This window comes from Candida metapsilosis (genome assembly GCF_017655625.1).
Source record: "Candida metapsilosis strain BP57 chromosome Unknown scaffold4, whole genome shotgun sequence".
In the NCBI taxonomy this organism is placed as follows: domain Eukaryota; kingdom Fungi; phylum Ascomycota; class Pichiomycetes; order Serinales; family Debaryomycetaceae; genus Lodderomyces; species Lodderomyces metapsilosis.
This window is the reverse complement of record NW_027138162.1, coordinates 83269-99332: the sequence shown is the minus strand read 5'-3', so window position 1 is coordinate 99332 and position 16064 is coordinate 83269. Positions and strand designations below refer to the sequence as shown.

Genomic DNA, 16064 nt, shown 5'->3' with positions numbered 1-16064 from the left:
ATTCAATGAAGGAGCCTCTAAGTTTTATTTACAACACTTCTACTCATCATCATCATCATCGTAATCATCATCCTCGTCACTAGATTCATCACTTGCGATTGTTTCCCCTAGCTCTTTCAAACGTGACTTGTATGCTTTATTCTTATCATCTAAGTCAGACATTAAAAGCATCAAATCATCTAAATCAGACTTTGGAACATAAGAAGAATACTTATCTTCTAAACTCTTTAACTTCTTTTCCACTTTCTGCACTTCTTCTTCGTGTTGCTTTTTAAGTTGCTGGGTCTCCTCATTGGCCTTGGCAATTTGAGTCTGATTTTTATCCTTTTCCAATTTTATCAGCTTCTGCAAATCTTGCGCCTCCTTCTTCAACTTCTCAAGCACCTTCTGCTGACTAGCCTTTTCGTTCTCAAGGGTTTCCATTTTAGTCTTTAAATCAGAATCATCCAGAATCTGTTTCTTACTCATTTCAAGTTCACTCTCAAGATTCTTGATCTTGCTAAGTAAGTTTTGTACTTCGTCTTGGCTCTTTCTGGCGTCTTCAAGTTCTCTTTGAATTGCATCTCTTTGTGTCTCAAGGGCCGGAATCACTTTGTTTTTCTTCTTCTGCTCTTCGAGCTCCAGCGAAAGTTTCGTATTTTGCTCTTGCAACTTAACGCCCTCTTCCTTGTGCTTCTTGGTTTCAGCCAATTCTAATTTGAGCTTTTCAAGTTCAGCTTTGAGATTTTCAGCATCCTTTGATTTATCTTTAAACTCATCAAGCTCTTTACGAAGGGACTCATTTTGCTTTTGAACCGTATCAAGATCCTTCTTTTCATTCTTAATCTTTTCAAGTTCATTCTTGAGATCCTTGTTCTTGATTTCTAAATCAAGACCACTCTGTACATCCTTTTCAGTCTTTTCGAGTTCCTTTTTAAGACGCTCATTTTCCTTCTCCATCTCACTCTTGTCAACGCTTTGCTTTTTTGCATCAGCAAGTTCGGTTTTGAGTTTATCTATCTGAGCCTCCAAATCTGAACCTTTATCGATCTTGGTTTTGCTAGATTCAAGATCCTGTGTGAGTTTTTTGACCTTTTCTTGAAGTTCCTTATTAGTTGCTTCCAATACATTTCCGGCCTCTACTTGCACCTTGAGCTCGTTGATTTCTTTTTCAAGTTCAACGGATTTAGCATCGTTCTCTTTGGCGCTGCTCAACTCATTTTTGAGCTTCTCAAGGTCCTTTTCAAGCTCCAGATTCTTATCCTTAGCTGCATTTCCTGCTTCAACCTGTAACGTTTTATCTGACAAGTCAGTCTCAAGCTTGCTCAACTTCTCCTTCAAAGCTTTGATCTCGGAGGAAAGCTTTTCAACCTCTGCTTCTGCCTTTTCACCTTCAACAAGTTTCTGCCTTGCAGCTTCCAATTCCTCTCTTTGCTTTTCAATCTTGTCAGACAACTCCGCCAGAACTTTTTCAAAGCTTAGTTTACTGTCTTTTAGTTCCTCGGAAAGTTTCGTATTATCAGCCTCGACATTGCTTAGTTCGGACAATTTTTTCTCGTTTGCAGTCAAGTCCTTTTCAAGAGCGGAAAGTTTTCGCTCTAGCTCCTTGTTTGTGTTCTCCAACGCAGGAACTTGACTAGCTTTAGTTTCAAGGCTCTTTACTTCTTCTTGCAATTTCTTTACCCTCGCAGAGTACTCTTCCAACTTATTTTCAAGCTTATGGATCTTCTCATCACTATCTGACTCAGTCTGTACTAGTTTTTCCCGAGCCGTCTGGAGCTTCGTAGTCAACTTTTCTATCTCAGTTTTCAAAAGAAGTTGCTCTGCTTTCTCTTTTTCAACAGATGATTGTAATGCCTTGATTTGTGCCAGCTTCTCCTCTGAGGATTGAGTTAGATGGATCTTTGTACGATCAAGCTCCTCAACCTTGGACTTGAGACTAACCACTTCTTGTTTAGCCTTCGCGATGTCAGACTCTTTCCCAGTGAGCTCTTTGTTGAGCGTTTCAATATTCGCTATTGCCTTTCTATGTTCACCCTGTTCTTCAACAAGTCGCTGATTTACACTTTCAATTTCCTTTTTGAGCTTGTTGATTTTATCTTCGTTTGCTCGTTTAATCTTATCGGATTCACTTTGCATGTTCTTTAAATCCTTTTCAAGCTTCTTTATCTTATTCTCAGAATCGGTATTTTGCTTCTTCAATTGGAAAAGATCTTTCGTCATGGTGTTGACCCCAACTTCAAGCTTCTCTTTGGCTTGCTCCGACTGGCTCAATTGAGATTCTAATTTTTTCTTGTCAATCTCGAGAGTTTCCAACTTTTTTGTACTAGCATTCAAGTCCTTCTGCAACTTTGCTGAAGAAGATTCGTGCTTGTTTTTCAATGCTGTTACTTCCTCGAGGTCTCGCAGTGTCGAGGCCATGCTTTCCTCGGCCGCCTCATGCTCTTCTTTCAAATTCCGGAGATCGGTTTCGGTAGTTTCCAAACGTTGCTCCAAATCCTCTTTCAATTTCTCTAATTCCTTAATTTTCAGCCTCATAGATGACTCGTTTTCTAAATGCTTTTGCTTTTCTTCATGAATCTCCTTCTTTAGTTCAGATATCCTTAAATCTAGTTCTTCGACATCCTCATACGATATCTTACGTCTCGGTTCACCTTCAGGATCATGAAACAACGCTCTCTTGATCCTAAATGAGTTCTCTTTTACCAAATTCACATAAATGGAGTCGAAATATACATCCGGCAAGCCACTATCATCTTGTACAGAATTAAAGTTCAGCGTTTCATCAAAGAATTTGAATACAGGGTCCGCAATCAACTGCTTCACTTTCAAGGAATAGTTATCTCTCCCCAAGCTCTTCACTAACAACGAGTGTAACTCCTTCCTTGGAATAGGTGACTCTTTTGAAGAAAATTCGTACAACACACCGAGCAATACAGCAGTCATACCATGAACAAGCAGGTTCTCGCCTAATGAGGTATGAGATAAGGAGTTTAATAGCGACTTAACGATCGAATCGTCCTTCAAAAAATCATTCACTGCGTTGAAGTCTTCATAGAGCCAAACAGTAAGAAGCATCAAATATCCAATGGCAATTCTCTGATCCATATGGTTCAATGTTGTAATGAGCAAGCTTGAGATTGCTTGGACCGATGTCATGACCTCTTCACCCGAATCCTCGTCTCCTGTTTTTAATGCTCTCGCAAGATCGCGATTCGCTGGTTCATCTTCAAAAGCATACATCAATACAACAGATGCAAACCAAACTTTGTACGGATTTAATTTTAAATCTGCATCATAATCCATTAATACCTTAAAAACGTTTCCAAAAGGTGTTGGTACCCCATTGCCATTCACTTCTGGCAAATCCTCTTTCAAGTTCCTATAAAAATCTTCATTCGAATAAGCAGAGATTTGGTCATTGAGAAATGCCATTTTTGACTCTTGATTGTGTTTAAAGTAGGACTGTAAGCAAAATGCAGCACCTATTCTTATATCAAACAAATGCACTGAATTGAGAGATAAACACCAATTGAGCCAAGCTAAGGGCACCAGGATAGGCTTGTCATAATCTTGAAGATGTGGTGGTAAAGATGGGTCAATATAGGGGACATCGATTTTTGAGATTTCAAATTGAATTGTGGGATTGCCACTGATTGCATCAGCAGTAGTTTGCAAGGCAACTGACCGAATCAGTGTCTCGGTGATTGGCGAGAACACAAGCTTCAAGAGGATGTAATGAATACCATTTTGGTACAAATTGTCCTGATTTTGTACAACCAACTCATTATCTTCCGAGACCAATAAGCGACAAATTTCTAATGCGATTATCATATTCTGTAATCTTTGTTCAGTCCATATTATAGGAGGAGTAGGAAAAGAGGCGCCATTTTCATCAAGCTCTTCTTCTGTTTCATCAATTGGCTCTCCTATTAATCTCGCTAGTCTGGGAACGCATTGGGTCTCTAGAAAGAATTTTTGATTTGATGCATTGAACAACAAAAGATTCGTGATCAACGTTAAACAGTCTTGAACAAGAATTGACCCACGTATCCCCCCTTCCTCATGAATAATATTAAACAATGTCTCGAATGTGTTTTCAAATGCAACTAACTTTTGTATATTGAAATTGTTATTCACCACTGCCATTAGTAACAAAATTGCTTCATTGCGCACTGGTTCGTGAACATCATTTAACAAGTTACATATAGTGGACATCGCAGTAGGTACATTCAACAATGCCTCTTTGACTCTTGTGCCTCGACTGGCAACTAACGATTCCAAGAGTTGAATGGTGTATAATCTTAAATGATAGTCATTTTCCTCCAATTCGTCAACCAATAGCTTAAACGCTTCCTGATCTTGCAAAAGAGCATCGGCAATCCACAAAGACATCTGGTCAAGAGTATAATCCATCAATAATGGGGACGGATATTTTCCATTTTGCAACCTCAGTTGTTGAGATATCCACCCCCGCGTTAAATCTTCATTGGAGTCTCCACGGATAAATAAAATAAGAAATGTTTCCAAAATAGATTTGACTAAGTTTGCATTATCGTAATCCTTCTTCAATGTCGAGATCAATGGCTTTAATCCGTACTCAACAACAGTTTCTCGATACTGTCTACTAAAACTTTTTAATCCCAACACGGCAGATCTTCGATCCGCAAGCATGGTTGCGTGTTGCAATCGGTTGCATAGCGTAGGAATTGCCTCTTCTACCAGTTGAGTCTGGCCCTGACTCCCTAGAATGTTGTTTATGTATTCCATGCGGTGGATGTACTGATGTGCCAATTGGAAAACTAAAAAAAGAAGAAAAAAAAAAAAAAAATTTCATAAACGAGACACGTTAAACACCAGATACCACAAGTTATACTTAGATTTGGTACCATCATCAAGGAACAAACTCAGATAAAGAAAATGTCTTGATGCCGTTTGAAGACTCCAAGTATGATATTGATGAAGAGACACGGAACCTTCCTTCAACTGTCAGCTACTTTCCCACTTTAGATAATTTGGATGACGACGCGACTGAAGACACTATGGAAGACTGTGATGAAGAAGTGTTGAAAAAGATCAGCTTGTTGCAGATAAAACTTGAGCAGCTACAGTATTCTCGAGATTCAAAGAATGTTGGTGGAATAAACTGGAGTTTCAACAAGTTTTCTGGTCACACCTTGTATGAGCTAGCAAATGAAGTTTTTGGGTTCAATGGATGGTCAACCTCAATCGAGGACTGTGTTATACTGGATATGAATGTTGTTGAAGATGACGGGACTGGTGAGCAGACAGCCAGTGGAGGAACAGAAAACGGCTGCAATACATCAACATCAGAGACTTCATCGAGCAACGATAGTAAGGTAAGGTACTCGGCAAAGTGTATTTGCGTTATTCGTTTGACATTACAAGATGGAACATGGTCTGAAGGAATTGGCGAAGGCAGCGCAACCAATATCCCTCATAAGTATATGTGCTACTCCAAATGTAAGAAAGAGGCTGTTACTGATGGAATGAAGAATGCCATCGTTGGTCTACGAGATTTGTATTTTAGGTATGAGCTGAAGAAGATCAGCAACGAATTCGGTCTTGGATGAGACTATGTATGTATGCGCTATCAATAATCCAATATGCTAAACTTTGGAAACTTATTCACTGTAGGTTTAGGAATTTCGTCAATCAAGTACACTTGACCATCGTCATCGATTCTCTCACGATCTCTTTCACTCATATTGTGTATCTCGTCGATATTTTCCGATATGAAATCAATCAATTCACACCAGTTCTTTTGAATTTGGTAAGCTTTCTCCTTCATTTGACGCCTAATTAACCCATCGATTAACTTGATGGCATCTGGTTGTGTTTGATCTAATCTCTCCAACAAACGACCGACTGATCTGATCAAGTACTCTTCTTCATAGATCGTACCTTTTCTACCTTGCGCCTTTTTACGCTCTTCACGCTTCTTGTTTTTGGAAGTACGACGCGAAGCTCCCGTTTTGGCAGTTCCTGCAGTTTTACCCGTATACCTGGTGAAAAAGGAAGGTGCTGTTGAAGTTTCTGAAGCCGCAACTGATACATTATCCGGCGTGTCCATATCATCAGGGGTGCCATAGAATGAATATGGATCTTCCTCCTTTTTGGCACGCAACTCTCTCAACCGTCTTAATTGTGAATTCATTTGTCCTTTACAGTCTGCTAATAGCTCAGCAATAGTACCAAAACCTTCATTGATCTGAACATCAACGACTGATTCAATAAGTTCAGGCTGTGACTCTTTCTCAGCTATGAGAATGGCTTGATCAAACCAGTATTGCTTGCAATACAATTTGATTGCTTCCCTGACATTTTTTAAAAAGTGGTACTCAATTTCCGCAGCGTCGCTGTATTTGTGATCGGCAGTCAATGTGTTTACTAGACTATTTGCAGTGCTCTCGAATTTGCTTTTAAATTCCAGTCTCTCAGTTATAGCCAATGCTGATTTCCACTTTTTGGCCAAAATGTAGTTCTCCAATGCCTGGTCCAACTTACCCAAGTACTCAAATGCCAAACCAGCTTCGCTGAAGTTGATGGTCTTTTGCAAGTACTCAGCAAACAAGTACATGATATCATTACTTCTCTCAGAGTCGTATTCATAAATCTTCAATCCGAGTTTGTACAAGTCGTGCTTCACAACGTAGTCATCAAATTCAGCAAACGCTTCTTTACCCAGTTCGTGTAACCAATTTAATGCCAAGTCATATTTTTTCAAGTGATCGTCAATCAAGAATTTTCTACGCAATTCTGGTTGAACGTGCAAGTTTTGTAAGAATGGTAAATATTCTTTCGGATCCATTTGAGATTGCTGAGCTATCAACAATGTTAATTTGACATCGTACAATCCCAAGCATGTGTCATAAAGTTTGTTTACATCTTGCAAAAAGCACAAATGGGTGATTGCCGTCTCCTTTTGTTGTTCATCCTTTAATCCACCAATCAATGACAAAGCTTCAACCAAATTAGGTGGCTTTTCACATGCATAAGCTGTCAAAACAGTTTGCATATAGTTGTCAAAGTACTCCTTCTTGAGTAATATCGACAACACTGCTTCGCAGATTCTATTGACCTTTGAGTCTTTGAAATTTTTAAACACTTCTTCCTTTTTGTTGGCAAACTTTTTACGAAATGCAGGTTGTAAAGTTTCTCCATTCTGTTTGATTTCTAACTCATTTATTCCAGCATCAATAAGAGTCTCTCTGTATTTGGTTTTAGTCACATCTTCCTCATGCAAACATGATACAAAAAGATCCAAATATTCAACCTTCAGGATTTGATTCACGAATAGCTCAACGTTGTTAAAGAATAAACTTGGATCGTAATCATGTAATATATCCAAATCGATTCTATGCGTACGACATGCAAGAAATGCGCTGTGGAAGTCCTTGTCGGCAATGAATTTGCGGATAGCCGATAAAACCATAATTCTAGGACATATAGTTTCAAGGTTTCCTCTTGGTGCTTCCAACACAACGGAATATTTAGTTGGCATTGCATTAACCAAAAATGATCCTCGCTCAATTTGTCTTATTCTCTCATCCACAATGTTCTCGTTGGATAGATTTTGAAACACTTCGTAGTTTTCATGTGGCGAGTTCAAATGAACAAAACACAATTTGGAAAGTACTGTTGTGAACAACAAGTGCGACTCGGTAATCAACAACGAAGTTACACCACTTACAATTGGCGTTTCATTGCGGAACAATTTCCCATTCCGAGACAAACCAAAACACTCAAACTCATCTGTCTCCTCTTTGTAGTTTACTTCAAACTCACGGCACAATTGTGGAAGCTTGCACACTTCCTTTAGATCCTGAGTGGAGTCAAATTGAATAAGTCTGCTATCCACAGTTTCAATCATGACCGTTTTAAAATCTGCTCTAGATTTCATCAAGACTAGTTTTGGCATAACATCAACCGAGTCATTGAGCTTTGGGTTCCTTATATCATCAACCTCCATCAATACAACTCGAGAATAAGTTGGAGCGTCAACTGCAACGGCAATAAAATCGTCCTTTATGAATGCAACCTGCTTTGCCACCTCATTGGATTCATTAATGTAGACGTCGGCTGCAATTCTGCTCAATACTTTGGGATGCTTACCTTCTCTCATATCGGCAATGGTCAATTCACTGAGATAAATGTCGTTGTTACTGCATAATGTGGCATATTTTTCATTCGACTTACTAACTGCGAGGTCATTGATGTTATCCGGAACGTCCAATTCACGAAAACTCATTGGAGGTGGAACATTTGCAACCGACAATGGAGTTATTTTTGCGGTTGTTCCATCTGTAACCATGGTCATACCTAAGTCAGAGCCAAACCTTGTTGGACCTGTAACTATTTTGTAGGTAAGATCTATTATTTGCAAGCCATTTCTGGTTCCAATCATAAAATTGGATGGTTTTTCAGGGTGAAACTTTGTAAATAAGATGTCGTTGGCAAAAAGCTCCTGCTTCAAATACCAATGGTAATTCTTGGAGGTCCAAAGCTGTACTCTGTCCTTGTATTGAATGAGAATAATTTCACTATCAGAACTCCACGTAATATTTTGCACCACTTCCTCATGAGGGTCAACTCTAAGGTTGAACTGGCCATGTCTAAGACCGTTTCGCTCGTAAAATACGAAGTCGAGAACTTCTTCACCATCTTCATCATCAATATGTCTTTGGGTGGAGGCAATTAAAGCTCCCTGCGGCTTCCAACTAAGATTCTGTTCCAATCCATCAACGGCTTCGTTGACACTATCGAGTTCACCTTCCCTGTTGAAAACTCTAATGACTCTTCTATCGTATGTTTCCCCTGTATCTTCAACAAGAACAGGCTCCCTGGTATTGACTGCAAAATATTCTGAATCACCCCTCCAACTGATCCTTACGGTGTTGTCATCAAAAGTTGAAATTGTTCCGCGTTCAATTTCATTAACAGTTGGATCACGTAATTGAGTTGCATTTTCATTCAACCCTGCATGTTTCAAAGCTTCCTTTTCTCTCTCTAATGCTTTGAAACCTTTACCTTTAAACTGTGTTTCCTTTTTACCCCATCCTACTGATACATGCTTGGAGTCTGAAATTTTGATATCATTGGAATCTAACATTTTTTCAGAAATTGGCTCAAAGACTCTGGAAAGCAAGAGCAACTTGTTCTCGTTGGTAATCATAGCTAATGTCTCCTCATCGTGTGACCACTGAGCAGCTTGCAACCCAACGTCAATGGTTCCCACTATTTCAATTATGGTCTGATCATAATCATTTGTTTGTTGAGGATCGTAGCTTGCAGTGATAATATCTCCATTGCTGAAAACAAACACCAATTGTGCTGAGTCGACAAAATGCACCGTGTTTAGCAATTTCGAGCTAGCTGGGAAGCTAGCAAGCACAGAAACACTCCCATTTTTATGAAACTGTTGTACTTCAATAACTTCACTTTCTTCGGAAGATAGGATAAATGTGATGGCATCAGAAACTGCATCATAGACACTGTCAATAATGTGCAAATCTGGATACGTTTGTGATTCTGGACTTATGTGTCCCCTGTTCAACACTACCAAGTTTCTCATCTTGCAATGTATAGAGAACTGCAAGCTTCAATGGGATTTAGCTCTTCACTGATGGCTGCTCATCATAAGAAGAAGAAGAAGAAGAAAAAAAAAAAGTATTGTTGTCTTTAATGCAGGACCAGTTTTGAGACCGAACGGAAAAAACTACTGCAGCCTATCAGACAAAAATGAGATTATGACAAACTCATGCTATTACGCCTAGTTGTTATGCTATATGTACTATGCTATCTGTACTATGCTATCTGTACTATGGTATATTATATACCTTGTTTACTATGCTCTTCTTTAAATGCTTCGACGGTGTCCTTTATGATCAAATTTGGATACAACTGATCTTTACTCAATGGCTGTTTGCTTATAGGGTCGTACTTGCCCTTTTTATTGATATGATTTAATATTTCCTCTTTTTCGTAAGTAATTCCACTTGGAGTGACGACCGGATCAGTCAACATCTCAAACGATATTGGGTCTAATAAATAATCTGGCGCATCGGCATCTCCCTCATTCATAGAAAGTAGAGATACAGAAGAGCCCGAGGAGTCTGAGCTCACCTTTGACTCAGAGTTTGACTTTCGTCTTTTGTAATCGAGCAAATGATTATCATATAATGAATGGATGAAGTTGTTTTTAAAGATGTCCAATAAATTTCCCAACTCAGATAATTGACCTTTAAGTAAGTGAAATAGCTTCTCATCGTACTTGGCTGTTTCGCCGTACTCTTTACTTAATCCCTCGACTTGTTCCTTGTGATTTTTCTTCATTAACTGGATTATTTTCCTCAATAAGGATCTGCTCTCATATTGAGCAAGGTGAGCGGTAGTTATATTTATGTCATTTTGAACCCGAGGAATTAGTTCTTTGTAGTCACCTCTGATCTGGGTACCTCTTGGTGCCCTTTGTGCTGTTGGTGCTGGTCTGAATGCAGTTTTAAAGTTGGAAAGCATTAATGAGCGTGAATGGAAGCTTGAGCCGGGCTAAAGTGAAGACGATACGTGTTTTCGTCGACATTAGGAGATGGAGAAAGTTTAAATGCAATTTTAACACAGTTTTTGTATGTCTCTTTTAGTGATACATCCGCTTTGTAATAAAATAAATGGGTCTGTTTTTCATTTTCATTATTATGTAATCAAAAAGTTCGTGACAAAAAGAGAAAATTTTTGATTGCAAAAACAAACAAAACATCAGAAAAAGAAATGGAAAAATAGAAGGAAATAAAAGGAGATATGTGGAGGTTAGGGAATGACACAGAATATTTTCAAATGAGGAGTACAGTTGGTAGGGGGAAGGACTCAGTTTGGGTTTTTATTTGCTCGGAACTCTTGAGTAAAACATGATTCTTGTCATAAGAGATAGCTCTGATGTCTTGTCCTACACCACAACTATGACATCATAGATTGTGCGTATTTGTGTCATCAAACTTTTTTAGTGCAAATGCTACCATTCGCTTTTGATACAGATTGTCGAAAGGATAAACATGCACGGTCACGTCATATCAGATTGTAGTTCGTTAGGTTATTGTATTTCGAACGAACAATGCAATTTTTGGTCCCTCTTCATAAGATCTATCTTGATATTTTTATTACAAATTTTTGGCGCCAAACTTATACGAAAAATTGTCGCAGATCTGATGCAGCGAAAGCTGGTAACTGATGGAGTATTCTGATGCATTGATGCAATACTATATCGATGGAATAAGATATGCAGTCCATTAAGCACAACCTTTAGCAAAATAAAACTCTTTTAGCATCTTTTCGATTTTACGAATTGATTGCTAAACTTTAAATAGCTTTTAAGGTTGAAATTTAGTTCTGGAAAACCCTATTAGATGTATTCTAATTACTTACCAGAATATTCCACTTGTGTAAGAAAAGACGAGGGGCAATGCAGAAAGAATGATTACACTACTTAAAGGAATAAGCCACACAGAAACGCCGCTCTTGCGAAACGTATCACTGCTTCAATGACAATTGACAAAATGTCCACTGCCTGAATGAATGATGAGTATACTAAATGTACAGTTCTTTTAATCCTATTTTATGGTGTGACTCCATTACTATTAGTGATTTCGGACTACAAGTTCTAATCACCGAAATAACCGTAAAAAATGACCGGCTTTGTGTTACACAATGCGCTTTTTTTTTTAGAAGAAACATGTCACTTCGTTTAAACTGTTATCTTGTTGTAGAATATAAAAGAACATTCTAAGTTGCTATGTATATAAACTATGTGAAAGGTCCCAAATTCATTTGAAGAATATCTGTTTCTTTAGCATATTCCAAATAACCCAATTATAGAACTATACACAATTGAACAATGAGCAGCAAACACGAAGAATCATTAATCGAAGAAGCTGAGGAAGTCGATCCTTCAATTGCCAAACTCCCTCCTCACAAGGTCGACAAGGTTGACTTGAAAAAGGAACTCAAAGAACTTGCAGCTGGTGGCGAGAAAGAGGAGCAACCACCTGCTGTGGATGAGAAATTCAAGGAGGAGGAAAGAGAGGTCAGTGAATGGAACGTTGAACATGGCTTTAAAGATCCCAAAGAGTCGTTGATTCAAGAAGCCGAGGATGCCGATCCAAACATAGTGAAATTACCAGCACATAAAATTAGAGAACAAGAATTAAAGAGGGAAACTAGTCCAAACCCAGATGCTGACGACATAGAACAGGAGACAGTCAACGATGATAAGTTGAAGAAAGAAGAAGAGGAAGTTACCAAATGGAATGCAGAGCACGGATTCAAGGATAACAAGGAGTCACTTATTGAAGATGCTGAAGAAGCTGATCCAAACATTGCCAAATTACCTGCTCACAAGGTGAACAAGAAGGAACTTGAAGAAGAACTTGGAAAGGAGAACAAAAAATAAGTGAAAGATTCATAGGTTACGTTCACGTTGTATTCATTTATAGACCAATAGTCGAATAATAGACACGTAACTGTTATCATTAGTGTAAGTCACTGTTTCTCTTCCAGCTAGAGTATTGTAGGTCGTGCACGTTAACCAAAATTCTTTTGTGTTGAAGATTCGCATCGAGTGGGCGAGAGAGAGAGAGAGAGAGAGAGCAAATCTAATTGGACCTTGACTTGCTCGTCTATTTCATCCAATCAATCATTTCATTCAACACTAGCAAGATATGACAGAAAAGGAGGAGGCAGTGTTCCGTTCAGCGGACATGTCGCTTGTACAGCTCTTTGTGCCCACTGAAGTAGCTAGGGAAACTATTTATAAAATCGGACAATTAGATATCATTCAGTTTAGAGATTTGAACTCCAAGGTGAATGAATTTCAAAGATCATTCGTTAATGAATTGAGAAAGTTGGACAATACAGAAAGACAATATCGATTATTCAAACACGAATTGGATCAAAGAGATATTTCTGTAAAGTTGTATCCTTATGAGTTTGTTATACCGCAACAATCCGATATTGATGACTTAGTTGAGAGTGGTCAGTTGTTGGAGGACCGCGTTGTTCAATTGAGAGATTCCGTTGAAACGTTGTATAAGAACCAGAACAACTTGAAACAGTTCAAGTACACCATCTTAGCCGTGGATAAGTTTTTCCATTACCAACTTGGTGGAGGAGCTAATGCCATCGAGCGATCATTGCTCCCAGAACTTGATGAACAGCGTTTGTCGTCAAGTTCAGCATCTACTTCACAATTTATCTCAGGAGTCATCAATCGTGATAAAGTTGGAATTTTACAACAAATTTTGTGGAGAATCTTGAGAGGAAATTTGTACTACCACAGTGAGGAATTACAAGAGGAGATCTATGACGTCAAGCACAATGCTTATGTTGCAAAGAACACATTCATCATCTTTTCATATGGTTCTCTTGTGCATGAGAGAATTGTTAAGGTTTGCGAATCCTTAGATGCAGAAGTATACGAGGTTGATAAAAGTGAAGAGGCCAGATCTAAGCAACTCTCTGAGGTCAAGTCTAAACTTGAAGATTTGGCAACTGTTTTGAGTGAATCAGAAGATGCATTAACCTCTGAATTGATCGCAATTAGTCAAGATCTTGGAAAATGGTGGGAAATCATTGCCAGAGAGAAACAAGTTTACAAGACAATGAACCGATGCGATTACGATGGAGCAAGGAAATTGTTACTTGGAGAAGGATGGACTCCAACAGATTCCGTACCTGAACTTACACAGGTTGTGAAGGAGTTTGACCAAACACAATCGATTCCTTCAATTGTCAATGTTTTGAGTACTAACAGAACTCCTCCAACATATGTACGTACAAACAAGTTTACTTATGCGTTCCAAGCAATTTGTGATGCGTATGGTACACCACGTTACAAAGAAATCAACCCAGGGTTACCAACCATTATTACATTTCCCTTTATGTTTGCTATTATGTTTGGTGATTTAGGTCATGGGTTTATTATGTTTTTGGCAGCGGCATTTTTGGTCTTGAATGAGAAAAAATTGAGTGGAGTTAAAAAGGATGAGATTTTCGACATGGCATATACTGGTCGTTACATTTTGTTATTGATGGGATTGTTTTCCATGTACACTGGGTTCATTTACAATGATGTCTTTTCCAGATCAATGTCATTTTTCCAAAGTGGTTGGGAATGGCCTGAGAAGTTCAAGATTGGAGAAACCTTGATTGCCAAGGAAGTTGGAACTTATATTTTTGGTATGGATCCAGCATGGCATGGTACTGAGAATGCATTATTGTTCTCCAACTCGTACAAGATGAAATTGTCAATCTTGATGGGTTACGCCCACATGACATATTCCTACTTTTTCTCAATTGCCAACTACGTTTATTTTGATTCACTTGTTGATATTGTTGGTAACTTCATTCCTGGATTATTGTTTATGCAAGGTATATTTGGATACTTGTCGTTGGTGATTGTTTACAAATGGACAGTCAATTGGGCTCAGTCAAAGTATCAGCCACCAGGAATCTTAAACATGTTAATTTCAATGTTTTTGTCACCAGGAACTGTTGAAGAGCCATTTTATCCTGGACAAGCAACGATTCAAATCTGGTTAGTTGTTATTGCATTGATTTGTGTGCCTTGGTTGCTTTTTGTGAAGCCATTATGGTTAAAGAGACAATTGGATAGAGAAGCTAAACAACATGCCCAATACTCGTCATTACCAAATGATGAAGAGGCTGGTGGTTCTAATGACTCTACATATAATAATGATGAAGAAGACGATGATGGTGAGGAGGAGCATGAAGAGCATTCATTTGGTGATATAATGATTCATCAAGTCATTCATACGATTGAATTCTGCCTTAACTGTGTATCGCATACTGCTTCCTATTTGAGATTGTGGGCATTGTCATTGGCTCATGCGCAATTGTCAACCGTGTTGTGGTCCATGACCATTAGCAAGGCTTTTGGTCCTACTGGAGTGTTTGGTGTCATTGCAGTGGTGTTTTTATTTGCCATGTGGTTTACATTAACCGTATGTATTTTGGTTGTCATGGAAGGAACTTCAGCTATGTTGCATTCTTTGAGATTGCACTGGGTTGAAAGTATGTCCAAATATTTTGAAGGAGGTGGTTTGCCATATGAACCTTTTGGATTTAAGGGTTTATTGGACAATGTATTTTAGGTACGCTGTTTAGAGTATTGCATTGAAAAGTATCTGTTCTGTAATACAAGTAAGCCACTGTAGAGAGAGAGAGAGAGAGCGAGTCTTTCAAGTCACCCATATTCCACTCTTTGTATACCTCGGTCATATCTAATAAGCGTGAAACTTTGACATGATCTTTTTCTTCTTCTGGGCGCCATGAAGCTTGGCAATAACATCTGTCGGCTCAAATTTTCTTAGCCGTGAAAAAGTTACACAAAGTTATAACTATTAGAACTATGTTTATTTTGCAACAAACGTTTGACAAGAAAGTGTAGGAAAAAGGGTGTAATGGTTTCTTTTTTTCCTACGGAGGATCGACTGATTTGGATGACTAGAATTAAAGTAAGTTTTTAGCGGGGTGTGTAGCGAAAGCACGGATACTCTATTTTTTCTTTTTTTTTTTTTTTTCTTGGCTGAAACTCAGGCTGAATTTTCACAAACCTGTTAGGCTGGGCGTTCCCCTTATTCGACAAGAAATTTCCACTCTATTTTTCCACTGCTAAAAATATCACTTTTGCTTTTTGCTGAGTTCCGTTTCTTTTTTTTTTTTATTTTGCAATGGTGTTGTAGTTGTAGTTTTCGTCAAATGTAAACATTCCAGTTCAGAGTCAATTCAGTAAAACGTACGTACTTTTTATGGATTAGGAAATGAATTCGACGAAAAGGGAAAATTCTACAGCGGGTGTCTTGTTTCTTGTTTACTTTTGCTTTCTTGCGTTGTTTACTTTATTGTGTGAATGAGCCGACGAAATGAGCTAGAGACATTGTTGTTCGAGAGTGGGAGTGTGATTGTTCTACTTGTCTCGTTGTTATTATTGCTCCCAATTGAGCTGAAGTAGCGGGACGAGGTCAACAATCGGCGGGACACCTGAGGCCTATGCT

At 38.5% G+C, this 16064-nt stretch overlaps 5 protein-coding genes across 5 annotated transcripts; 2 read left to right on the top strand and 3 right to left on the bottom strand. All coding sequences in view use genetic code 12, as the record gives it.

Annotated features, from left to right (window-relative positions):
- Window positions 1–39: 39 nt before the first annotated feature.
- On the bottom strand, window positions 40–4653 carry USO1 (Uso1p; the record flags this gene model as incomplete). Its single annotated transcript, XM_067692397.1, has 1 exon — window positions 40–4653. The coding sequence occupies one exon, from the start codon at window positions 4651–4653 to the stop codon at window positions 40–42; it is 4614 nt and encodes a 1537-aa protein (XP_067547830.1).
- A 254-nt stretch (window positions 4654–4907) lies between these two features.
- Window positions 4908–5573, top strand: RAD59 (Rad59p; the record flags this gene model as incomplete). Its single annotated transcript, XM_067692396.1, has 1 exon — window positions 4908–5573. One exon carries the CDS (start codon window positions 4908–4910, stop codon window positions 5571–5573), a length of 666 nt encoding a protein of 221 aa, XP_067547829.1.
- Window positions 5574–5593: 20 nt separating this feature from the next.
- Window positions 5594–9574, bottom strand: I9W82_003430 (Elongator subunit; the record flags this gene model as incomplete). Its single annotated transcript, XM_067692395.1, has 1 exon — window positions 5594–9574. The coding sequence occupies one exon, from the start codon at window positions 9572–9574 to the stop codon at window positions 5594–5596; it is 3981 nt and encodes a 1326-aa protein (XP_067547828.1).
- A 257-nt stretch (window positions 9575–9831) lies between these two features.
- Window positions 9832–10518, bottom strand: I9W82_003429 (uncharacterized protein; the record flags this gene model as incomplete). Its single annotated transcript, XM_067692393.1, has 1 exon — window positions 9832–10518. One exon carries the CDS (start codon window positions 10516–10518, stop codon window positions 9832–9834), a length of 687 nt encoding a protein of 228 aa, XP_067547827.1.
- Window positions 10519–11887: 1369 nt separating this feature from the next.
- VPH1 (H(+)-transporting V0 sector ATPase subunit a) lies at window positions 11888–15161 on the top strand (the record flags this gene model as incomplete). The annotated part of the gene is made up of 2 exons (XM_067692392.1): window positions 11888–12391; window positions 12765–15161. 2 exons carry the CDS (start codon window positions 11888–11890, stop codon window positions 15159–15161), a joined length of 2901 nt encoding a protein of 966 aa, XP_067547826.1.
- Window positions 15162–16064: the final 903 nt, after the last annotated feature.